This window comes from Chelonoidis abingdonii, chromosome 6 (assembly GCF_003597395.2).
Source record: "Chelonoidis abingdonii isolate Lonesome George chromosome 6, CheloAbing_2.0, whole genome shotgun sequence".
Taxonomy (NCBI): Eukaryota; Metazoa; Chordata; order Testudines; family Testudinidae; genus Chelonoidis; species Chelonoidis abingdonii.
In genome coordinates, this window is record NC_133774.1 from 26221327 (window position 1) to 26248736 (window position 27410).

At 40.2% G+C, this 27410-nt stretch overlaps 1 protein-coding gene across 1 annotated transcript in view; it reads left to right on the top strand.

Annotated features, from left to right (window-relative positions):
- The first annotated feature begins 3036 nt into the window (after positions 1–3036).
- LOC116824566 (sperm flagellar protein 2-like) overlaps positions 3037–27410 on the top strand; it is a 39684-nt gene continuing 15310 nt past the window's right edge. The window contains exons 1-5 of the mRNA XM_075066912.1: positions 3037–4176; positions 17085–17191; positions 19072–19254; positions 22797–22889; positions 24728–24901. Of these exons, the coding sequence (XP_074923013.1) occupies positions 17171–17191; positions 19072–19254; positions 22797–22889; positions 24728–24901 (471 nt within the window). The 5' untranslated portion in view covers positions 3037–4176; positions 17085–17170. The remainder of the gene's footprint in view (positions 4177–17084; positions 17192–19071; positions 19255–22796; positions 22890–24727; positions 24902–27410) is intronic.

A 27410-nucleotide genomic window follows, 5' to 3' on the forward strand; every position in this document is an offset into this window, starting at 1 on the left:
CTAGAGGCTCAGATCTCCTCATATTAATCCTGGGTATTCTAGGATGCATTTCATCAGGCCCTGGTGACTTGCAGGCATCTAACTTTTCTAAGTGATTTTTAACTTGCTCTTTTTTTATTTTATCTTCTAAACCTACCCATTACTTCTTGTCCTACCTCCAGTTAAGCCCATTACTTCTTGTCCTACCTCCAGTGGACATGGAGAACATTGGATCACAGTCCTCTTTATAACAGCCCTAAACATATTTGAAGACTGTTATCAGGTCACCCCTTGGTTTTCTTTTCTCATATCTAAACATGCCCAGTTTATTTTAACCTTTCCTCACAGGTCACATTTTCTAAACCATTTTTATTGCTCTTCCTTGGATTCTGTCCACATCTTTCCTAACTGGATTGATAATTATTTTTTCTGTTCTATCTTGGCTGACAACTACTGTGATCTCATTTAGGTTTAACGTTTGTCAAACTTACCCTGGAAAATACTTTTCTAGAGAGCTGTAATGATGCGGCCTCTGGCGGGACATAACTGAAAGTATCAGTTCAGGACAAATTGCTTAGAGCAGGGCAGTTACAGCTGAAGGCTGGGTTTTCTTTACTATGAAGGCACACCAAGCATGCCAGAGAGGACTTCGATTTTACCTCACTGGCTTGCCATATGTCACATAAGCAATTCCCTTAGACACACCAGTTTCCCAGTATCACCACCAGCACCACTCTTTATGGGGATGACTGGTTATGAAAACCAATAGCCCAGTAAAAGAAAAAGAGTTCTCCTGATCCCAAAGGACCAAGTTCCAGACCCAGGTCAATATAAAAATCAGATCTTACCCACAAATCACGCTATTACCTGTCCTTTAGAATCTAAAAACTAAAGGTTTATTTATAAAAAGAAAAAATATAGATAATAGCTAAAATTGGTTAAATTGAATCAATTACATAGAACAATGGCAAAGTTCTTGGTTCAGGCTTGTAGCAGTGATGGAATAAACTGCAGCCACAAATCAAGTCTCTGGAGGAAATCCACAGCTTGGATGGGTCATTCAGTCCTTTGTTCAGAGCTTCAGTGTAGCAAAGTTCCTCCAGGGGTAAGAAGCAGGATTGAAGACAAAATGGAGGGGTTTCCAGGGCCTTTTATATTCTTTCTCCTGTGGGCAGAAGCCCCTTTGTTCTTCTGTGCGAAGTCACAGTAAATAAGACGGAGTTTGTAGTCACATGGGCAAATCACATGTCCATGCATGACTCAGTTTTTTGCAAGCAGACACCATTGTTTATGTGTTAGTTTTGAATGTTCCCAGGAAAACTCAGATGTGAATTGGCATCTCCCAAAGTCCATTGTCATAGAATCATAGAATATCAAGAGGTCATCTAGCCCAACCCCCTGCTCAAAGCAGGACCAATCCCCAACTAAATCATCCAAGCCAGGCCTTTGTCAAGCCTGATCTTAAAAACCTCTAAGGATGGAGAGTCCACCACTTCCCTAGGTAACCCATTCGAATGCTTCATCACCCTCCTAGTGACGTTTTTCCTAATATCCAACCTAAACCTCCTCCACTCTGCAACTTGAGACCATTACTCCTTGGTTCTGTGATCTGCCACCACTGAAAACAGTCTAGATCATCTTTTTGGAACCCCTTTCAGGTAGTTGAAAGCAGCTATCAAATCCCCCCTCATTCTTCTGCAGACTAAACAATCCGTTCCTCTCATCCTCTTCCTCATAAATCATGTGCTCCAGCCCTCAATCATTTTTGTTGCTCCTGCTGGACTCTTTCAATTTTTCCACATCCTCTTGTAGTGTGGGGCCTCAAACTGGACCAGTACTCCAGACGAGGCCTCACCATGCCAAATAGAGGGGATGATCACATCCTCGATCTGCTGGCAGTGCTCACTACTTAGATCCAAAAGCAGTAGCCTTCTTGGCAACAGAGGCGACACATTAACTCATATCCAGCTTCTCATCTATTGTAAACCTTTATGTCCTTTCTGCAGAACATGACTTGCCCTTGCGTGAATCCATGCTGACTGTTCCTGATCACATTTTCCTACTCCTCTAAGTGCATCAGAATTGATCCTAAGAATCTGATGCCTGATTTTATCTGGACGAGGGTAGGCTGATCTGCCTGTAATCTCCCAGATCCCCTCCTTCATATTTTTTAAAGATGAGCACTACATTAGCCTTTTTCCAGGCTCTGGGTCCTCTCCGTGATCACCATGAGTTCTCTTAAGATATGCCAATGGCTCTGCAAGTCCCATGCTAACTCTTTAGCACCTCGGATGCAGCACAATCCAGCCTTGTGGACATGTGCTCGTCCAGCTTTTTCCAATAGTCCTGAAACACTTCTTTCTACACAGAGGGCTGGTCACCTTCTCCCCATGCTGTGTTGCCTACTGCCAGTTCGTCAGTGGATTGACCTCATTTGTGAAGATGAGGCAAGGAAGCAATGAGTACAGATGCTTTTTTCCACATCCTCTGTTCACTAGGTGCTCCTCCCTCATTCACTAAGGGCCCACACTTCCTTGACGTCTTCTTTGTTGCTAACATACGGAGAAAACCCTTCTTGTTACTGTTAACATCTCTTGCTAGCTGCAACTCCAATGTGTGATTTGGCCTTCCTCATTTAACTTCCGTGCTGCCCGAGCATATTTTTAATATCCTCCTTGATCATTTGTCCATTCTTCCACTTCTTGTAAGCTTCTTTTTTGTGTTTAGATCAGCGAGGATTTCACTGTTAAGCAAGCTGGTCGCCTGCCACATTTTTATTCTTTCTATAACATCAGGGTGGTTTGTTCCTGAAAACCTCAATAAGGATTTTTTAAAAAATACAGCCAGCTCTCCTGGACTCCTTTCCCTCATGTTATTCTCCAGGGGTCCTGCCCATCAGTTCCCTGAGGGAGTCAAGTCTGCTTGTCTGAATGCAGGGTAACATATTCTGCTCTCCTTTCTTCCTTGTGTCAGGATCCGACCTCGACCCATCTATGGTCACTGCCTCCAGTTCCATCCACTTTGCTCCCCTACTAATTCTTCCTGTTTGCTTGTGAGCAGCAGGTCAAGAAGAGCTCTGCCCCTAGTTGGTTCCTCCAGCACTTGGACCAGGAAATTGTCCCCTACACTTTCCAAAAACTTCCTGGATTGTCTGTGCACCGCTGAATTGCTCTCCCAGCAGATATCGGGGTGATCGAAGTCCCACATAAGAACCAGGGCCTGTGATCTAGTAACTTCTGTTAGTTGCCAGAAGAAAGCCTTGTCCACCTCATCCCTCTGGTTTGGTGGTCTGTAGCAGACTACCACTACGACATCACCCTTGTTGCTCAGACTTCTAAACTTAATCCAGAGACTCTTAGGTTTTTCTGCAATTTCATACTGGAGTTCTGAGCAGTCATACTGCTCTCTTACATACAATGCAACTCCTCCACCTTTTCTGCCCTGCATGTCCTTCCTGAACAGTTTATATCCATCCATGATAGTACTTCAGTCATGTGATTTATCCCACCAGGTCTCTGTTATTCCAGAGACCTGTAATCAGTTAAGCGTTTCTTGATTAGGCACTTACTGAGAATAGTCCTTTCTTAAGAAGCTGACCAAATGCTTCACTGAGGCTTCTTAGAATCAAACACATTGAGATACAAGTACATAGCCAATATTTGTAACTTCAAATACAAAAATGACACACACATACAGACAGCATAATCATAACCAGCAAATCATAACCTTGTCATAGACACCTCATTCGACAACTTTTGTACAATATTTGGTGCAACTATAGGACCTTAGTTGCAAAAATAATCAATACGGTCACAATTCATGTCAATAACGTCACAAGAGCCGAATTGGAGCCATTTATACCTATCTGATTGTTGATTGTCTCTGTCAGATGGACACTCAAAGAAGTCACAGAATTCATTCCTTAGAACTTTCTGCTAGAAGTTCAGTTCCAGTCAAGGAGAAAGACAACCAATATCAGAAACAGCTTCCAGAAAATTGAGTTTCTACTCTCATCCAATTTGTATTAGAAGAAAAATGGAGTGAGATTACTTATGATATTCATGGTCATCAAAACTTTCCTGGGGACTAAGACTCAGATAGGTCTTAAGAAAGTGAAACAACTTTGTGGTAAAAATGAATTTCAAGGTGTCACTCACTTCTAAATCAAGAAGATCAGCAGTGTACTCTGGATATAAGGTACTTCAAATGCAAAACTGCAGAAGGTATCTCAGATGTATATGTGTAGTATACACACAAAATACTTTAGATCTAAGCAGTTATCAGATTCAATAATGTAATAAACACAATTGTGTAATAGATATGCAGCCTTTGAATGCATGCTTACTCTAATGGATGATGGGCTGATCAAGTACAGCTCATTAATAGGAGTCAGAACAAGAGGTCAGCAATCATGCACCAGAAGATGGTAGAATACCTTTATAAAATATACATCTTTTATAAGATATGATTTTCAAACAATCACATCGATCAATTGGCTAAGCATTACTAATCCTGTTATTAAGGAACAAAACATGGAATGGTATGTGTTGTGCTAGGTGCATTATTTGGTACATAGTGTTGCCATTTCTCACAATTTTATCATGAGTTTCATGACGTGGTGTGTTTCTTAAAGCACCAGCTCCTGGAATTGTTAGATTCTCAGTGTTAATTTAATTTTTATTTTAAAGGAAGTTTCAAGCCTCCTGGTTGTGGAGGAAAGCTTGAAAATCTGACTGCAAAAGGCTCAAGCATCTAAAAACAAACCAACCTGAATTTTGCAGTTTTTTTAATCGCCTTATTTTTAAGTCAATCTCATGATTTTGGTGCAGGGGGGGCTGCTGGGTCATGATTTTTGAATGCTGGAGATTAGCAATACTGGGTACATTTCTTTAGGTGGATTGCTGCAGAACACTAAAGAAATGGTGCTGTCCCAACATGAAGCATACTCAGAAATGGTTGTAAGGTGATTCTGTACAAATATGATCTAAAATTAAATGAAGAAAAGTAATTAAATCCTTTTTGTTTTTTAAAATGTAATCTTACATTCAGAAGTAGTTTCATCATTCACCAAGTAAACAGGGAAATACATTAAAATTGGAAAAAGCTATCTGAAAAACGTAAACTATGTTTTAAAATCTTTTTTTGAATCTTATTTTCCTGCTCTTGACATTAGCCTCTCCCTGTCTCCCTGCTGATCTCTGTCCTAATGACACCATTTGGGGGCAGGGGTGGGTGAGGAAATAGGCCATGCTACATGTGGAGATACTGAAAGACTTAGTCTGGCTTAGAGAGTCAGTTCTGAAATCATCAGAAGAGATGGGGCTTTAGCCTATGTGAACAATGTGATTGCATAGCCCTGCTTACATAGGGACCACATGCACCCACATCTCACCAGCCAGTCATAGTGCTATTAATTGTGATTAGTGTTCTCTACTATGATTCTCTTTTCATCCCAGTTTGTATCTCCAATACTTATTGACTCAATTTCTTGAATTTCCTTGTCTCACAATCACATTCTAGGACTATCCAAGAAGGGGTGTTACATAACTCCATGTAGCTTTACAAAAGGTGAAACTAGGGGATAGCTACATCTTGGGACGTTGTTGCAGATAAGCAGGAGGCAATTGGGTTTTTAGGAACATGGAGCCAATTAGGGTCCTGTACATCTTACTTCACAGAGACCCTATGAGGAAGAGATATGGGAGGGAGAAGTAAACTAAGCCATGATGTGATGTAAGGGAAAACAGACAGCAGATGTCCAGAGCAGGAGTGACTAGAGCCAAAAGAGGAAAATGGCATAAATCAAGGTTAGGAAAAGTTGATAATGGGTTATTTAAAATTACTTAAAACAACCCAAATCATGGCCATGCTGGAAGAGGAAAGAAAAACCAACAACCTGAAAATAAGAATTCTGATATTCCAAATGTTCATGGTAAACCACTGGGAAGTTCTAGATTTTAATTGATTAAAATATATAAAAATATACTATATAGTCTTAGTGTGGTCTGCCTACTGCTTTTCTAAGGGACTTTGCTTCCCTCTCCCGTGCACCCACCCACAAACCAGTAACAGTAAATCTGTGGTAGAGTACCTGGTTATTAAATTTATTAAGAACATGCTGCATATGAAGCTTCCCATTAAGGAGCACTTCACGCCATAAATAATGGTGTAGGTTTTACCAAACTTATAAAGCTTCCTTTTGATCATGTGACTCTTGTAACCTTGAGTTTTTCCATCAAAGTTTATTTTTTTGGTGGGTAATAACTTCAAATTATGAAATCCACAAACTGGGATTCTATGTATGTTAGCAAATGGTCCACCAAATGCTAAATTTATAAGGTGTTTTTTCTCATAATATATATCCAAAATTATTCCAGAGGTGATATCAGAGCACCTTTATCTGTCTGTTATCCTGCAAATATTTCTTCTCTGTTCCCCGGTCTATTGGAATCACCTCTGGTGTTTAAATTCATGATGTGCCATTTAGGGGTTCAAGTTCTGGATTTCCTCTCTTACCTTGGCCTCTGCCAACAGACTTCATACTTGCCACAGCCTATTTCTTCCTTACCAAGACACGCATGCATGCACACATATGCGTGCGTGACTTCCTACTGGCCCCAGGCTACCTCTGTGCATTAGAACTTATGTAGTGCATTGCTCACCTGTTTTCAAGATTGAAGCCCAGCACACAGGTTGTCAGAAGTGCTGATTCCCATGATCAGGTAGATACTGAAAACTGTCAGGGCAGCTGGGCAGTATGCTGTGGTTGAAGCAGGAGCTGGCACAGGCTGGAGCAAGAGCAGGCACAGGCTTTGGCTGCAGCAGGAGTAATCTGTCAGAACTACCAGGGAGATGGGAGTATCCCCAACAAGGTAGTAATCTTGAGCAAACTGGAGTGGCTGCTTTCATTAGGAGCCAGTATACCTACTTGGGGATCACCTGGTTAGACCCTTGCTTGTGGATTGGCTGAACCCTCAGGACTTGCAGGGATTTACCTCCAATGACCTATCAGGCTCAGAACACTCAGACTCAAGGATGACTCATCAGGATCAGAGATGATTCATCCTCTGACTCTGAACACTCATTACAGTACACCCCCCTAACACCCGAAAAGTATATCTGGGTGTGACTGATGGAATTCTCTAAGTAGGGCAGGTGTATGTACATTGTCAGCCAGCCTCCACAAATGATCAGCTGGATCATAACCCTCCCAATCAACAAGGTACATAAGCTTCCTCAGAGAACTCTGGAGTCCAAGATCTGCTTAAACAGGTACTCCTCATGTCCCTGGACCATGACAGATGCTGGTGGAGGCTGAACTCATCTGGAAAAGGAGTTCTTGAGATGTGGAATACTGGATGCATTTTCATCATCTTGGGCAGTTGGAGTTTGAAGATTACAGAGACTGACTGATCTGTTGGATGGGCCAACAAATCGGTAATCCAGCTTTCATGAAGGTCAGGTAGAGTCAAAGTCAGCCTGGAGAGCCATACTTTATCTCCATCTGTTATGTAACAGGTTCCCTGCCAATGGAGAGTGGCGTACCATTTGAAATTCTGTTTCGTCGGTTTTAGGTGGGCTTTCAACTCTTCTTGGATGCAGTGCAGGTGTTCCACTAGGTTGGAGGTTGTGGGTACATGGGAGACTTGTGCTGTAGACAGATGGAACTGGGAGTGGAAGCCATAACTAATATAAAAAGAACTCTGGTGGGTTAATCTCTGACCAGAAATGTTATACACAAATTTGGCAAAAGGGAGGAGTCAAACCCAGTCATTCTGATGGTAATTGATTAAGCAGTGGAGGTTTAGGGCAAGAATTTGGTTTTTGTGTTCCGTCTGTCCATACGTCTAGCAGTGATAAGCTGAGGAGACCAATAAATCCACATCCAGGAGCTTGAACAACTCTAGCCGGAAATGTGAAATGAACTGTGATCTTCAGTCAGATGTAATGTTGGACAATAGACCATGGAGTTTGAAGACATGGTTGAAAAGCAGTCATTCTGTTACTTCCACTGTGGGAATTTGAAGGCACAGCATGAAATGGAACATTTTTGGAAATAGGTTTACAATGACTAGCACAGTTATGTGGCACTGGGCATCTGGAAGTTCAGTGATAAAGTCCTTGTAGATGGATTCCAAAGGTTGAGACAGAGTTCACAGTGGAATCAATGTGTCCAGAGGACTGGCACTGAAAGTCTTCAATTGCAGCTTTGACAACCAAATTTTTGAGACGCCAACCTCAACATTTTCCAATGACTGAACACAAATCATGACATAGCCAGAGTATTGCTAGAAGTGGTTGACCATCAGCAATATAAATCTGGTCTTTAACCAAGAGAATCTTGTTCCTGATGAAGAATTTTGAGTCAGGAGCTAGGTCCATTTCAGTCAACATAAGTTTAGCTGCAAGTGGATCAAGGGGTAGGAGGGACTTCACGAGAGATGGCAAGGGGTGTTGTTCACTGCCACATGGGCATAATGGCATGGTTTCAAGACTGTGTCCCATTTCCTTTGTCTTTGTGCTTACTGTTACAAGACAACCATTCTTGGCACCTGAGGGATAATTCAGGATGAAGTCAAACCTGAAAAAAGGGACCAATGAATCTGGCATTGATTGAGAGCTCTTGCAGTTCACAAGTATCCACGCATGCCTGGACTGGGAAAAGTTCACCTTCCAGGTGATGGCACCATTCTTCAACAGCAGCTTCGATGGCCAGCAGTTCTTTGTCACAGATTTCATGGTTTTGCTCCATGTGCATCAGTTTCCAGGATTAAAATGCACAAGGATGAAGCATACCCTGGGGCCCATGTCGCTGTGATCATACTACTGTAGTCACATAATTGGAGGCATCTGCTTCAACAGCAAAGGGTTTTGCTGGGTCCAGATGTACCAAGGTGCGTGCTGATGTAATTGATCAAAGGTGGCCTGGGCTTCTTGTGTACTAGCAAATATAGTATTCTTCCAGAGCAGCCAAGTAATCAGGGTCACCACCTTTGAAAACCCCTGGATGAATCACCAATAAAAATTGGCAAATCCCAGGAAATACTGGACATCAAAGACATTTCTTGGGCTACCCAGTCCATGATTGTGGATACTCCTGAGGTCCATACCTGTCTTGCTGAGGAAAATGACAGTTAAGAAGTTCACAGAAAGGTGGATGTAACGTCTCAGGTATAGGTATCCTGTACAGGCCATTTGCTTGTAGAAACTCAAGTACCAGGCAGACATGTTGGTTGTGTGAGGCTTGATTTTCTGAGAAGATGAGGATGTCATTGTCATGGATCCACAGGGTCTAGTGTATAGTCAGCCTGTTACCAGTCGCTTGCGAAGTGACCCCAGTAGGGACCGGGCGCCAAGTATCAACATGGTTCCACAGGGGCAGGCCAGGGTCCTCAAGACTCCAAGACTGTGCCTTACATCACCAGCAAACCATGTCTCTCTCCATGGCTCCCTACAGTGGATCCTGTGAAGGTAGACTCCTACAGGAGGCTTATCTTGTACCCCTTCAGAGATCAATACCCTTAGTATTTATAGCAACAGCAAGCAGCCTTTTCAAAAGATGGTAAGTTTTAGTCACTCGTTATACAGAAACTGAATAGTCTTTGGGATAGCACAGAGAGGCAAAAGTTAAGCTATAGTCCTTTCTGACCAAGCCAGTGTAAATGCCAGCCAAGCTGTGATGGTTACCATCTGTGTCCCTGTTTCTCTATTCCAGTTCCAGGTAAGAGCAGCAAGCCTCTTCCAGACGCCAGCCCTTTATCCTCGATGGTCACCTTTCAGTCCTTTCTTCTCCAAGCAGGGCCTTGCTGAGTTTCCAGCTGCACCTGAAGGAACTTCCCACTGTTGAGTATAGATTGTTCAGTCTCTGGGGCTTCCATTGTACTGCTGGATCCTCTGTTGATCTGGGTTGGTTTCAGCCAGTTCCTTAACAACCCATTCATTTCACCCAGACAACAAGGTGACACACACACCACATATCTTCTGCATTGTTCCAGAAGAAGTGTTAACCCTTCCCCTCCCCCTCCCGGGTGGCAATGCAAAGTACAGGAAGAAACTGAGGCACACATAGGACTTACAGAAATATTACCAAAAAAATCCCACTTCCTCACAGTCATCCAGGTAGATCACCATGAACTGGTCTAGATTAGAACATCCCTGAAAATGTCATTGACAACATTTGGAAATATGGCTGAGGTGAGAAACTCAGTTTGATTTGTCACCCTTTCAAATTCAGACTAGATTGTAAGCACTGCGACTATCAAGCCTGGTAAATAACTTGTCAGAACCTATCCTTCCCAACAACCTGTTGAACAAAGGAAAGGGATACTTGTTTTTAATAGTGATTTTGTTCAACACATGATAGCCTATGCAAAGACGCAAGGAGCCACCCTTTTTTTTAACAAACAGAATCAGAGCTCCAGCAGGAGACATGGACAGACAAATTAAATTCTGTGCAAGATTCTTGACAACATATTCTTATAAGGCCCTGAGTTCTGGTTCCGATAGGAAATAAATCCATCCAAATGGAATTCTGGCCCCTGGCTGGAGGTTGATGAGGCAGTCATAGAGTTTGTGTCAGTTGTCAGCAGCAGTAGCTTGACTCAAATCATTTCTTGCATCTTCCAAGAGATGTCAGGACCATGGTTCAGGGAATGCTGAACATGGTCAAGAACTGCAAAGTTTCCTGATGGTCTTGGATTTCAACCTGGAGGGGTGCAGTTTCATGTGTGACTGGACTTGAGGATGGCATGCTACCGTCAGTCAATTCCGTTAGGTCTGGAGTGATGTTTTTCCGCACTGCAAGTTGATTAGCTTTGGCGAACTCCATGAATTACTAGACATCAGAATCCACAAGCTTGGAATTGGATGCAGTTCACCTGAAGTATAGTTGGGATGCAGAGGCAGAGCAAGACCAGCAGGTATGGAAGGTAACAATTTGTGTCTTCCAAGATACGTGTTAGAAAGACAAGATGGGTGAGGTAATATCTTTTATTGGACCAACTTCTGTTGGTGAGAGAGATGAGCTTCTGAGCTTACACAGAGCTTTTCTTCAGGTAAGCTTGAAAGCTGATCTATCTCATCAACAGCAGTTGGTCCAATAAAAGATATCACCTCACCCACCTTGTCTCTCTAATATCATGGGACCAACACAGCTACAACAACAGTGCATATGAGATTCATGATGGCAGAAGAGGGGGTACATGTGAAGGACTTGACTCCATGGTTATGTCCAGCTGCAAACCCTCTAATGGGGCTGGACACAGTCATTTCCCAGGGATAGGATCTGGATTTAAAAGGGACATTCAGTAGTGAAATGGCCTTGTACACCACAGTGTACACAAAGTCTGTTCTGCCACCAATACTCCTTTTCCTAATCTGTGAAGTACCTTTGCCTCATTCTCGTCTGCATAGACTCTGGTCCTGGAACAGCCTCTGGGGATGACCAGAATGGAGCAGAGATAAACTGGGCATGTGGGTGTGTCCTCTTCTTGGCATTGCTCGGACAAATGGCTGGCAGTCCAGGTATACAATTCAATATATGAATTTAGAATGGGGCAGAAGTGGTAGATCTGGGCTGCCTGGTTCCACCCAGTATCAGCAACCATATGCCAAAAGTAAGCAGCATGTGCTAGTATGGCCAATGGCCTTGTTAGAGAAACTTCAGCAGTTTCAGAGGCTTTAATAGTACAAGTGCAATTCAGATAATCAAAAGTCAATGAAAAGGGGTGGATGAACTCACTGAAATTAGTAAGGATCAGGCTAACCTATTCCAAAAGTGGCAAGAACCAGTTAGGGGCTTCACCGGTCAATAAATTGATGATAAGCCCACCTTTGTCTGGTCATCAGGATACGTTATGGGACACATCAAGAACAAAAGGCAGCATTGGTTAACAAAATCACAAAATGTCTGGCAGTTCCCTTCAAACCTTTCCAGAAGTGAGCCTTTCCAGAAGGACCATAGCCAGCACTACTAGAGCTGCTGGGATTTGTGAGCAGACAAAGGCATTCTTCAGTTGCAGCTGGGCAAGTTGATCCTGAAGGCTCTGGACTAACTTCATCATCTCAGTGCTGAACATCCCAGGGGGTTTCCACCTCAGGCACTGGAGCCACACATATAAGGAGAAGTCTGCTCAAACTGTCAGGACAGCCAGCCAGCCAGCCATGGCTTGAATTACCAAACTGCTGGGGTTATCCCTGAGAAGGTAGTGGCTTTGAACAGACTGGAGTGGCTGCTTTCATTAGACGCCTATATACCTGCATTGGGTCACCTATTAGATTCTTGCTTGTGAATTGGTTGGACCCTTAGGACTCACAGGGAATTACCTTAAATGGGTTTATCAAGCTCAGAACAGTCAGGGTCAGGTATGACTCAACAGGCTCAAGGTTGACTCATCAAGCTCAGAACACTCATCACAAAAAGTCCCACAGTAGTGGGGAGTCACAGCCTGAAAGGAGGAAGGGGCATAGAGAGAGAATCAGTTCCTAAAACACACTAGTTATGCTATGTGGTAGTCAAACAGATTCTTAGTGCCCATTGCCACTGAAATTTTTCTTTATAAACTGCCTTCATAAAGAGTAAAGAATTGCCTGAAGTGAATAAAATCAGAACTAAAAAATCTATATAATTATGTGCGTGGTTTTTAAAAAAAATAAACAAGCACAAGAAGTCCAGGCTGTAGCTAAGGGTATGTCTACACTATGAAATTAGGTCCATTTAATAGAAGTCGATCTTTAGAAATCAGTTTTATACAGTAGATTGTGTATGTCCCCATTAAGCACATTAAGTCGACGGAGTGCATCCTCAATACCTGCTAGCATTGACTCACAGAGCGGTGCACTGTGGGTAGCTATCCCACAGTTCTCTCAGTCTCCAGTGCCCATTGGAATTCTGGGTTAAGCTCCCAATGCCTGATGTGGCAAAAACATAGTCATGTGTGGTTTTGAGTACATGTCATCAGTCTCCCTTCCCTCCCTCTGTGAAAGCAATGGCAGACAATCGTTTCATGCCTTTTTTCCTGGGTTACCCATGCAGGCGCCATAGCACAGCAAACATGGAGCCCGCTCAGCTCACCACTGCTGTGGTGAGCATTGTAAAGACCTTGCGCATTGTCCTGCAGTATGTGTAGAACTTGGCTAAGAGATGCCAGCACAAGGACGATTGTGAGGAGGACATGGACAAAGACGTTCCTGAAAGCACGGGCCATGGCAATTGGGACATCATGGCAGCAGTGGGGCTGGTTTATACAGTGGAACACTGATTTTCGGTCCGGCAAACAAGCACAGACTGGTGGGACTGGATAGTGTTGCAGGTATGGAATGATTCACAGTGGCTGCGAAACTTTTGCATGTGTAAGGCCACTTTCCTTGAACTTTTTGAGTTGCGTTCCCCTGCCCTGAAGCACAGGAATACCAAGATGAGAGCTGCCCTGACGGTTGAGAAGTGAGTAGCAATAGCCCTGTGGAAGCTTGCAATGCCTGACTGCTGCCAGTCAGTCCGGAATCAACTTGGAGTGGGCAAATCTACTGTGGAAACTGCTGTGATCCAAGTAGCCAGTGCAATCACTGATGTTCAGTTATCAAGGGTAGTGACTCTGGGAAATGTGCAGGTCATAGGGGATGGCTTTGCTGCAATGGGGTTCCCTAACTGTAATGGGACAATATATGGAATGCATATCCCTATCTTGGCACTAGACCACCTTGCCAACCAGTACGTAAACCACAAGGGGTACTTTTCAATAGTGCTGTAAGCACTGGTGGATCACAATGGACATTTCACCAACATCAACGTGGGGTGGCCAGGAAAGGTGCATGATGCTCACATCTTTAGGAACTCCGGGCTGTTCGAGCAGCTGCAAGAAGGGACTTACTTCCTAGACCAGAAAATTATCATTGGGGATGTTGAAATGTCAATAGTTATCCTTGGGGACCAAGCTTCCCCCTTGCTCCCATGGCTTATGAAGCCTTACACAGGCAGCCTGGACAGTAGTAAGGTGCAGTTCAACTATAGGTTGAGCAAGTGCAGAATGGTGGTAGAATGTGTCTTTGGACGTTTAAAAATTGGGCGTTCATAAATTGCACTGGAGGAATCAGCCCCATGTGTCCCTGTAACAATGCACAAGGTTAAAGGGGAGCTCAACTTGAGGCCTAACTAGAGCAGGCACCATCCCTTTAAATGCTCCCCTCCCTTGCCTTCTCCTTGTAGGTGAGGAGGGCTCAGGGCAGCCTTTTTTTTTTATTTATTTAGTTGGGAATTGGTCCTGCTTTGAGCAGGGGGTTGAACTAGATGACCTCCTGACATCCCTTCCAATCCTGATATTCTATGATTCTACGAAAAGTTTACTGGCGCTGTTTGCTGGCTAGATTAGATCTCAGTGCAACCAGTATTCTCATTGTTATTGCTGCTTGCTGTGTGCTCTATAATATCTGTGAGAGTAAGGGGGAGATATTTATGGTGGGGTGGGACGTTGAGGCAAATTGCCTAGCAGTTGTTTTGAGCAACCAGACACCAGAGCTATTAGAAGAGCACAGCTAGGCATGCTGCATACCAGAGAGGCTTTGAAAACCAGTTTCATGACTGGCCAGGCTACGGTGTGACAGTTGTGTGTGTTTCTCCTTGATGTCTTCACCCCTTTCCCCACCGCAGGGCTATTCTCCAGGATGATCCCTTTTAGCCAAGCACAAACAGCCCAGCATGAATGGGGTCCTTTTACTGTTCTCTTACAAAATTCCCCTATTTCAACCAGATGACCATGAATGATATCACTCTCCTGAGGCTAATACAGAAAGATATAGACTGAATGTTGCTTGAATGCGACCAAAACCCAGGACCATTTGCTGCCATGCTTTATGCTGCATTGATTCCAGACTACTTGCTTGATGTGGTAAAGTGTCCTACCATGGAGGATGAAATAAGGCAGCCCTCCCCAGAAACCTTCTGCAAAGGCTTTCAGAGTACCTCCAGGAGAGCTTCATAGAGATGTCCCTGGAGGATTCCCACTCCATCCCCAGACACATTAGCAGACTTTTCCAGTAGCTGTACTGGCTGCAAATGCATCCCAATTCTTCAGGGCAAATCACACATTAAACACTATTGCTTTTAAACCCTGTACTGTAGTTACAAGTGTGCACTCACCAGAGGTGCCTTCTCCAGCTTCGGGGTCGGGGATCCCGCCTTGGGAGGGTATGGGCTCCAGGGTGATGGAAAGATCCTTGCTGCCGGTGAGAATGGATTCACCGCTTGCCTGCTGCGCATTCTCGTCCTCCTCCTCCTCTTCCTCATCCACAAAATCCTCCTCCTTTTTGCGTGAGACTCCCACCTTGCTGGTGTCCACGGATAGTGGTGGGGTAGTAATAGGGTCCCCCCCTAGAATGCCATGCAGATGATCATAGAAGCAGCATGTATGGGGCTCTGACCTGGCCCAATTGTTTGCCTCCTTTGTCTTTTGGTAGGCTTGCCTGAGCTCCTCAACTTTCACATGGCACTGCTATGTGTCCCTGTTGTAGCCTTTGTCCACCATGCCCTATGTGATTTTGGTATATATATTAGCATTTCATCTTTTTGATCGGAGTTCGACCTCCACAGATTCTTCTCCCAATATAGCAATCAGATCCAGTGTCTCCCTTTTGGTCCATGCTGCAGCTCATTTGCTATTCTAGGGGGACTGCATGGTCACCTGTGCTGCTGAGCTCACCACGCTGACCAAACAAGAAATGAAGTTCAAAATTGCCCGGGGCTTTTCCTATGTACCTGGCTAGTGCATCAGAGTTCACAGAAGTCGCTCTGGACAGAATGCTGTCCAGAGCAGTCATATCGGTGCACTCTGGGATAGCTCCTGGAGGCCAATACCATCGAACTGAGTCCGCACTACTCCAAATTCGACCCTCACTGGAGAGGAGTACAGAAGTCAATTTTAAGAGCCCTTTAGATTGACAGAACGGGTTTGGTTGTGTAGACTCATTCATTTTAAAATCGACCAAACGCGGCTAAATTCGACCTAACCCCGTAGTGTAGACCAGGGCTAAGAGAAATGTAAGAAAATAGCTATTTTTCTGATGGTGTTTGGTGAAGATGTCACTTAGAGGCCCTATGAAAATCCAATCTTCTAGAAGCATGGCAGTAATACTCGCCAGACAAAGATCAGTTTTGCCTCTCAAAACTGAAGTCATATGAGGCTCAATCCATATTTTAAACTTTATTGCCTGAACAGTGATTGCACAATAAATCCTAATCTAGTTTGTCTGTATGTCAAAATCCAACTTTAAACTGAGGGGCTCAATTCATCTGTCTTATTTACCTCAGCAACCACAATCTTCCTTTTTTAAATATGAAATTTTTGCATATAATCTCAATTTTCTATTTATTCAAATAAAAGTACCTATTTGTTTATCAAAGATAAATAGACATAGTAATTTTTTTCTTTTAATTTCATTAGAAAACTTCTTTGCATTAGATATCTACAATTTTCAAAAGCTGGGCTTTCATAAAGAATTTTTATTTTGAAATAAAGTTAAATTATTTAACTGTAGCTGGAATTTTCTGCAAATGTATTGTGGTCTCCTCTAAAGTTCCACTCTTTCATTTCTACTTGCTTTCAGGAGTAAGCATCTGATGTTTTCTAATTAACCTAAACTGAAGAATATAGATCTTTTGAATCAAAAGAAAGCATTGGTAGCAATAATGATATTCATATACAAGACTATGTTGGTGTGTGGCAGCTAGCATCTGTGATGGCCTCTCTACTTATTAACTGTCAATATAATCTAGTCAAAGATGGATTAGTGATCACAGTACAGGCAAAGAGGTCAAACATGCAAAATAAATGCAATTTATCATATGGTTCTGAAGTTTATTAGGTAGCTATAAAATGGGTTATAAGGACCATGCATGTGGTGTAATTCACAACGTGTATATTTTATATATATAAATGTAAGAGCTTGAACAACAGAGGATACTTTTGTGAACTGCACTGATAGTACAAGTAATTTTTCTGTAATCATAGAAAGTAAATACTCGAAATGTAGTTTATTTTATACCAATATTCCCATTCAGAAATTGCAACTATGTCTTTTGCTATCCATTTGACACATTTTTATTTTTTCACTAGGTTTAATATCAAATAAAATATTTATTGACATTCTTCTTGACTTGATTACTTTGAACCTTGGAACAAACAGCCTTCCTGATGTATGGATGCGCCTCACAGTTTCAGATGTAAGTTTTAATTGATATTTTCATTTCTGTAGATCTCATCACTTGAACATTTTGCCAGTTTGGCTGGTGAATATGCAGTTCTGGGCTATACATAGTAAATGTGGCCTTATTCTTACCATAAGGAAGCAAAACAAATAATTTTAAAGGGTCTTCCCAGATATTACTCCCATCAATTACTTTCTGTAAGAGTAAGTTTGTGGATGCAGCTATGACAAGATTTAAATCCGTATTTTATTACTCTATTTATTTATGCTTTTCTCACTTATAGTATATGAGCATTTCGGACATTAATTTATTCTCACAACACCACTGTGGGGATAGGAATTATCGCCAGAGGGGGAACTGAGAATCAGTGACATTAAGTAACTTGACCAAGACTGAAGTAGACTCAATGGCAGAGGTGCAAATAGAACCTAAATCTCCTGGGTCAATTCAGTGCTTAACCATAAGACCAGCTTTGCTCTTTATTCAACTGTAAATCCAAAATATGAGAATAAGAGGTTGGACCTGCGTAGTGTTAAATATGTTTCTCCAAGATTCTTGTATTTTCTGTGTTAACATTAAATTTTCCAAATGATTATGTTTTTATTAACAGCACATGTGTCCAAATCCATGGGATAAGGAGGGTTACCAGATTTAGCAAATTTGGATTCTTTTAGGAAAAGGCTTAATCTCAGAGGATGAAATGCACTTACAGTGAAAGAGGGTTAACATTAAGGCTTTAATTGGGACTTAAGTGGTAGACAGAACTTTGTGTGGGCTCTTTGCACATGGGTGAATTTCACTGAGTACCTGATCAGTCCTAAAAGGTTCTGAGCAACAGGACCTCCCATTGACTTAAAAATTGGAATTGCAGATGCTCAGTACCTCTTGTAATCAGGCCATACATCTCTCTTTTTTTCATAGTAAAGAAATTAAATAGAAAGAATATGAGTCAGATGTCCAGATGTTAGTGTATGTTAGTAGTAGTGTTGTTAGTAGTTGACATGCATGCAGGCTGAATGGAGGATTACTTACATCACTAATATAAAATGTGTATCTATTTATGTATCCCGCAACACATTCTTAAGTACACCTCTACCTCGATATAACACGACCCAATATAACGTGGTTTCACCTATAACGCAGTTAAGATTTTTTGGCTCCCCAGGACAGTGTTATATCAGGTAGAGTGTATCTTTAGTCCTTACAGGTGTTAGATTTCCCAAACTAGGCTTTCATTTAAGTGCACCCCTAGACATTGCTGCTTGTTTGGTTTAGTACAGTGAAAACCTCATCTCCAAGAAGAAATAGGAAGAACCCTCAGCCCATCATCTATCTTAGAAATCTCATTGCAGGAGACCTCAGTGATGACTTGAGCTGGGAGATGATGCTGTAAGGCTACAAATCCAGTTTCTTAGGAATTTAGGAAAAGGATCTTACTCCTAACTGAGGAGCCCTATACTAGGTGCAATATATTACCCTCTTTGCTTTACACATAATGGGCACTACTGCAAATAGATAATAATTGACTTGTCTGTGGGTATGAACAGAACTGAGGATCCACCTACTCCTCCCCATCCACCATCTTAGAGGGGAGTACCAAGTACACAGCTTTCATCTTGCTGGGGGACTCAGGGTCTAAGGATGCCTAAAATGACTATGCAGGCTCTGAGGGATTATTTTACTCACCTGTGCAACCACATTAAGACATGGCACAATCTGATGCTAAGTGTCTAAAAGTGGAGAGTCAGGGTTTGATGGCTATCTTCTGTCAGAGTTAAGAAAATTCATTCTGTATAATTATATAAAATTGTATTGTGTTTTATTTTAATTATGTAAGAAATGTATATTCTTACACACAACTGTAGTCCAAACTATTTATAATTTTATTTTTATAGTTACAAAATCTGGCAGCTACATTAATGGTGAACTCAGAACTTATTGATTGGTGCAGATTCTTATTAACAGCAGCTCAACCATGGCCAGTTCCCTCTGTGATACAGCTCCTTAATACCCTGCACAGCTTTAAGGCTGTTGATGAAGCTGGATCAGGCTTTGTTACACAGGAATACTATAATCAGGTTATAATTGTTTCTTCTTTTGAATAATATTATTTTGTATTTTTTAATCAAAAGGCATATTAGTTTTGTTCATTTTGTTTTATAAACTCAATCTGAATTTTAATAGTTTTGGTATTTTGGGGAGCTCTTTTAGTGAAACTTGTCTTATGCAGAGAAAACAAAGAAACTTTGCTAGATTGAGTCCAATATTTGCAAATCGCATCCACAGTTTTTAATAACAAGAATCAGACTAATTAGGTGGATGCTGGACATTCATTTCTTTCTTTCCTTGGGAACTAGTTTCTAATGAAAATCCTCCTGTTCTAGAAAATCAGAAACTGACAGACTGTTATTTGATTCTTGTTATTTATTCTTTTTAATTTATCCAGATTTTTTTTGTTTTTGAGAGCTCCACTTTAGCTGTAAAATATTGGTAATTTTATCTTGACTTAGTTAAATAAACAATTTTAGCAAATGAAGATTGATTTTTCATCCTGCAGTGAGTGGGAAATAAGATTCTTTGGTTCAAATGCATAAGAAAATTTTAATTTGGGTCTTTGTTTTGCATAGTTCAGCAAGGTTTTTGGGAAGGGAGGTTTCATGAAAGTAAAAGAATTTTGGGGAAGGCAGCAGTTACCTTTCATAGGCATCTGTACTGCTCCTCTTGCAAAATTAAACGTTGGCAATAAAATTCCAGAAGCCTGTGATTTTCAGAATTTCTTTCTCCAAAGTCTCACCGATCCAACTACCTTCCAGCAGCAAGTGTCCCAAGACATTTGAAAAGAAACTAACCCTGCCAAAGCTGGAAAACCCACAAAAAGGTGTAGCTATAGATGTTGCACCCACCTACACATTATTGCGGTATTTTTCACTGAGGTACTAGAGATTAAAAATACACCAACAGCTCCAAAGTCAACAGAACGTTAATGCAGCATTTTTGACACAGGATGCTAGACTGAACATCCTTTTAACTCAGCATCTGATATGAGTGCTATGAAGTATGAGCATTCTGGCAGTTGCCCTGCAGCCATGTCAATGTGTCTGAACTAGCAAAACAAAACTAAGTTTACTGAGGTAAGAAGGTATTCTTTACAAAGGGTAAGACTATTATAATTTAGTGCTAAAAAGGTAGCATTCTCATCTTTTCCTCTCCCTTCCACCAAGTACTTTCTTGCATGGAGTGATCTTTGCAGATTTTTTTTTTAAATCCCTTGAGAAATGTAGCTCAACTAATTAATATGTCAGGGCTATAAAATTTTCTGCTAAGAGGTAATGATGTGTTATTCCAGACCTAGATTCCACCTGTCTCACTTTTCTATTGCAGAGAACATAGCACAAACCAAGAGCTATATATCAGTAAATACTATGGCTGTATATAGGCATGGAAGGATTAGAGCCCAAAATCAGCTGGCACAGGCCAGCTGCGGGTGTCTAATTGCAGTGTAGACGTACCCTAAGTGACTTCGGAGCTTCAGTCTCATCAAAAGTCAGTACCAGACTCCGAAGTACCTAAGTCACTTTTGAAAATGGATCTTAGGCTTCATTACTTAACTGCTTTTGAAAACTTTACCCAAAGTCTATTAAATTCTGCAGAACGCCTCCAAAAGCCTTAGGATACCACAAATCATACCAGAGAGATCCAATGATTTTAACGGACAGCACTGTATGTTGCAATTTTTGTAATTTTACAACATAAATACACATGGGAGAAAATGTGATCAAGCGTTTCAGACTTATGAAAACCAACACACAATTCTCCTGACAAAGTTTGAAATTAATAGGCATTTCTGCTCTCAGTTACACCTTGAAACTACACTGAAATCAATGGGATTGTATGGGGAAATAGAGGTCAGAATTTGCCTCACTGTATTTAAAGCTACCGTTTACAAACTTCATATCCTTCTCTTTGACATTTACAGATGTTTAGTCACTTTTACATGTTTAACTCTTTGATGTAGAATTACCGAGTCATCATCTGTAGAACAGAATGCACTATAGAGTTAATGAGTCAGTAGTTACAGTCTGGAAAGTAAGAAAAGAGCAATAGCACTGAGTTGGTAAAAGAGCTGTTCAGCCATGTAAGGCTGTGTTATCTGTAAAGAAAAGCCACTGAACTCTTTGTTAAGGAGGACCTGCAAAGCTAACATGAAAATCCACTTAATCTCTAAATTACCTGCTGAATTCTCCCTACTAACCTGTCTATAGAAAGCATCCAGTACAGAAATTTATTTTAACAATTTTTCCCCTCTGAAATTCTCTTGGCACTTCCTGTGTTTTTGAAAAAACAGCTTAATACTGTATATTAACTCTGACTCTTGCAAAAATATTTGTATTAAAATGCAGAGTATTGTATGTTGTGAATGGTGGAAAAGGTAATGATTCACCTAAAAGGGGAGAAAAGGACATGAAGAAGCTTTAATAAAGAAACAGTCCCAATAAGATTTGAACTTAGTATATACATTTATAGGCTATACAGTCTTTTGTCAACATTTCTGAAAATTTACAGGTATTATTTAGATGGCTTGAAAATGCCCATGTTGTTCTATTAATCCAATGAGAAATATATTCCGAATATTACTTTTAATTGAAAATAAGGTTTATAAAAGTTTAAACAAGGTTCGTTCTCTATTTCATACTCACGTCATGACAATCATATTTATTTACTCTATGTTGCTATTCCAAGAAGCAAACTATGAAAAAATAAACCTCAGTGAGACTAAAAACAAGAATATTCTGACATTATATCTATATGCACACACATTTTCCATAGACAGGCTACTGACCAAAATGAATTTTAAAATATCAGTGGGAATTTTGCCTAAATAAAAGGTGTAAGTTTTGGTCCATAACAAGTAGGGACTAGATTGTGGCTTGTCCTGCATGTCCATGCAGTAGAGGAATGGCTTATAAGGTGTCCCCTTACTTCTTGCTGCTGACCTCCATAAGCCATTATGGGCACCTTCCCCCGGTGTATGGACTGGGAGTGAGGCAGGAATGAGAACCCTTATCTCTGCCTCCCAAAATCCCAGCCAGCACAGTTTTATGGGTGCATCAGGAGGCTGTACAGTGTGTCAGTTATAGGGCTAGCAAAGGACACACCTCATCTGGTGAAGGGGGATACCAAGAGGCAGATTGCAATTCTGCATCACAAACAGCTTCCTAGTCAGCTCCTGGGGTAGTGCAACTATATGAAGAGGCATTTAGTAAATCCACAATTGACCCATAGGTATAGGCAAAAAGAATAAAGTTTCAGTGCTTGGTATTTTCAGGGGAATCTCTAAATACAAATTATTCGTATGTAGATAGTAGCAGTATAAGTACCATAACATTCAGTATTTACTTGCTCATGAAAAGATTTTGTTGCAAAGTGTCCAAGTATCTAATTAAATTATTCATGTTAAGCAGATTGTTACTTACAACAACAAATTCTGAACTTGAATAAAGGCAGAGACAGATTTTATACTTTGTCACCCTAGCTCTTTCTGTGATTTTTAGAACAGAACAGTCCAGTCCCCTTTATTTCTTTTTAAGGGGATGAAACTCAGTAACTTTTTTTTTTTTAGGTTGGTTTATGGTTTAAAGGTAGTGAAGATTTAAAAATGCCAGAAAATCCTACAGAGCCTTTGGCTTTTAATAGACAGGAGCATCTTATAATGGTAAATATTGAAAACTGTAAATAATTTAAGGTATCATTTGTCTTTTTTAACACAATGGTCCTTTTTCTCAGTTTGCATGACCTCTTCTTTTGCAATGTTAATGCCTACTTCTCTTACCTAGCCATATTTCTTTCCAGAAAACTATAAAAGAAGATCTTGGGAGCAGTTGAGTCATAAATGACCATAGCTATCACTGATAACATGACAGCATGCATCCGACAAAGTGGGTATCACCCACGAAAGTTCATGCTCCAATACATCTGTTAATCTATACAATGACATCCTATTATTTTTGTTACTTCTCCCAAATACTCCAGCACACTTGTTTGTCTCTCCAATTTTGCTAGGTCTTGTCTTTTAGACTTTAAACTCTCTGTCATTTACTCTGTATCTGTACAGTGTTAATCACAACAGGGCCCTGACCTGGTTGAGGCCTCTAAGCAATTGCACAATACAAGTGTTAAATAACAGTAATGAAAATATAATAAGCAATTGAAATGAGCTGAATAACAATGGCTCATTGAATCAGTATTTTTTTGTGATGGCTGCCATCTTATGTTCCAGAATCTAAGCTTTTATTTATTAAAAATTAAGTCCAAGATTTAAAAACTGGGTGTCTAACGTTAGACTTCTGAATCTATATTTAAGCACTTAAATCAAAGGGAAATCAGTCAGAACTACTTGATGCTCAAAACATTTGAAAATCAGGCCATGTATTTAGGCAGCTATAGGTATATTTAATAGCATATCTTTAGGCACCCATTTTTGACACCTTTGCCCAAACTCTAGCCCTTAAATTTGAAAAAAACAAAACAACCCAACCATTTCAAAATGTAAATAGGGTATAAAGTGACACAGTGTTGCCTGGTTCAGTCTGCAGACAGCCTAAAACAGTAGCTGTGAGAGGAAAAAAACAATCCCATGTACCTCAATGCTTTATTCATTCCTAAACCTAATTATGTTAATTTTTTGCAAAGGCCTCAGACATTGCTGGCACCTCAGTATCCCCTGTTTTCTGTCAGTAGCACACAGCAGTTTAGTCCCAGTGGGTTGAAATGCTTTAGTCTAACCCAAGTTATTGGTCTTAATATAATGGTAACTGGTTGAAATTTAATGGCTGGTGATATACAGACTAGATTATCTAATGGTCACTACTCATTACAGCACACACATAAAAAGAGACAATCCTTTCTGTAGAAGCTACTATGAATACTGTCTCATGTTGGTGTCAGGACTGGGCAGCACCTGATTTTACATAAGACATTGGAAGACTGTCACTGTTTTTCCAATTTGACACCTATTCGAGGATACTGTTTTCAGTATAGTTTGTGGTGAATACATTTTATTATTGATGAAGGGAGCTATGCAACAAATTCTTGGTGCACAGTATAAAAATAATAATTAACACAACTTTTGGGAGCAAAAGTTTTGAGTAAATAACTTTTTTAAGGAAAGAAAAAAATGTACTTGCAATAAAAAAATAAGAATAACCTGAGAATAGAAAGATGAAGCTCACACCCGTTAATTTTAAATATAGTGTATATATTCATAGAGAGAGACATAGTGTATGTATAAAGAAGAGGTAAAACGTCATAACTTTTTTGTGAGATTTTACAGATTCTTACTTGTTCTTTGAGAATTCTCAGTGCTGAAAACAAAATATTATAATGTAGATTTTCTTGATTTTCCCATAGGTTCTCAACGCTCTTTCTGAAAATATATTTCTCTTCAGCAGTCGCTACCTTGCATATACATTTAATCCTGTTCTCTATAGACTTTTGATTTAAATTGGCCAAATATCCTTTGCAGGAATTAATTTAAATGTTTTCCTTTTCTAGTTTTTCTTTATTTTATTTGCTGATGCCAGAAAAGATCCTTCACAACTTGACTACACTAAGATGCTGCTTTATTTTGCTTCACATCCTGATGCTGTTGAGGGAGTATACCGAGCACTTAGTATTGCTACGGGAACATACATCCAAAGAAGAAAAGAAGTTTCTCCTCCACATATGGTAAAATGTGATTATATGAATCAGTAAATAGAGCTATAATGGTGCTGGCAAGTTATAATGTCTGGTCTGATGACTTAGGGTCAGATTCTGATACACTTACTCATTTTGGGTAGCAACTTTCTTCAGAAATAGTACTATTGACTACACAATGCCAACTTCAGTAGAAATACTCAAAATAAGATGCTTCTCAATATGAGTAAGGCTATGAGGATCTATTTCTTGAGCAATAATAAAATTGCAGGGCATTTCCTGGTAATAAATGTCCAGTACAGGCGAACTGAGGGCATCTTTTGGTCTAACCTCAGACCACTAAAGCCAGCTAGCTATTAATCCCCAGTAGATAAACTGCATCATGGTTGTTACTATTGCTGTTATAAGCAAAACAATTTTTTTTCAATGTATCTGTGACACATGGCTAGAAAGGGTTAAAAATCCTGCAAAATAAATAACCTTCAAAAGACATGTGGGGAGATAATGTTTGTGGTTTTGTCTATTTACATAAGTATGAGTATGGTCGACAATATAATTAACAGTCTCAGTCTATGCTGTATTCTGAAAATTCAGAAGTCAAAAGAAGATCCTGGCATTTAAATGAATTGTAAACATGGGCTATCTCAGTATTCATCTCTCTTTGAAATGTACTGTGAATGGTGGAGGAACAAGCAAGTGGCCTAATGTTAATTCGTATAGCTAAGTACCGGTGATGGACCTCCTTCAGAGTCATCCTAATTACCTTTTGTTCTCTGAGGAACTCGAACTCGTCAAAAGACATTAAATTGTATAAAAGATCCTTGGATTCTGATTCTGTCATCTCAGATCTGCTTAGGCTTCATCAGGGGAAGTTTGAGTCACAAGACTGAGGTCCCAGTTATGCTGGTACGTCCTGAATATTATACTTGGACATTGGACTATAAATATGAACTATTTCTGAAAGAACTCATTGCAACTACAAAGCTTACCATCTCTACTATGAATCTGCACCTAAATGAATTTAACTCATGTCTTTATGTACATTGATCTTTTAACCATTCTCTATCTCTCTCTCGTTTTTTTACTAAATTTTAGTTTAGTTAATAAGACTTGTCTGTAGCATGTATTTGGGTAAGATCTGAAACATTCATTAACCTGGGAGGTAATATGTCCGATCCTTTGAGATTGGTAGAACCTTTTCTTTTATATGATGAAATAATATTTACAGACATTTTCATTATATTTGACGTGGGTACCTGGATGGAGGTCTGAGGCTAGATCACTTAAAGGGAACTGTGTTGTTTGGACTTCTGAGTGACCAGTAAGGTAATGAAGAAGCTGTTTTATGCCGGCTTGGTAAATCTAAGTATTGGAATATCCACCAGTTTTTTGGAGTTTGGCTGCCTCATTGTTTGCAGTCCAGCCTAATTGAGTGACCACAGCTAGCCCCCACTAGGACCCCAATCACAGTATCATTACCATTCTTATTAACTTTTTTTTCTGGTATGTTTCTTGGAGATCTTAAAAAGTTTATTTTGGTATGTTTTTTCAAATATTTCAGTTCACCTGTTAGTCAGATGGATTAGTAACATATTGCTGTAAGTTCAGTCATTTATGGCAAAGTTCAGTCTGAAAGTTCAAGACCATTATGAATATATTGACATATTAAATGAAGTCAACATTTTAACTATGTTCATATTTCTTTAGTGTGCTGAGCTGTTTTCCCAGTCTTTAATGACCCAAAGCTTTCAATACAATATGATTACTTTGTACTCTTTTTACAAACGTATAAAAATCATGACTGATCTTTTAAGGTATGAATGCCACAATGTATTTCTTTTCATACCTTTTAAAGAGCTCAGTACATGTACACATGATGAAATCGCTCACCACACTTGCACAACCACAGTGACTACTACTTCCTTAACCTACTTAAACTGCAGTTCGACTCTGAAAAGTTATTGTATAAAAATGGCATTGTTTTGTTCCGCAGATCTACCCCATGTATTCATAGTCACATCTTCTCACTTTTGTGACAAAAATTAGTTTTTTTACTACTCTTTACCCCTGCTAGTACTATAGACCCAGTACAGCTTTGGGAAAAGGAAGCGCAAGTATAACTGAGGCCAGAATTTGCAAGCAGAATCTTACATTTGGTAAAGAACACAGCTTGACTTTTAAGATTCCAGGGAGAGTCTGAAAGATTCGCAGTTAAGGGGGAAAAAAAAACTTTTTACTTGTAAGGTGAGAATACTTAATATGAAAATCTTTGAGACACTATAAATGTGGAACCACTCTCTCCTATTTTTTTAGTTATTTTTCTGAGTAGTTTACATTTTAAATAAATGTAAAGCTAATACTAATATAAAGTAGACATTTCCAAATGCATAATTGCATGATAATACATTTTTAATTATAGTTTCTGTAATTTCAGGATAAACATCTTGCAAAACACATGGTATTTTTACTGAATTTATGGAGAATTTAGATTGTAAAAGAAGATTGACATTGTCCCTAGTTGGCTGCTAGTTGAAGATAT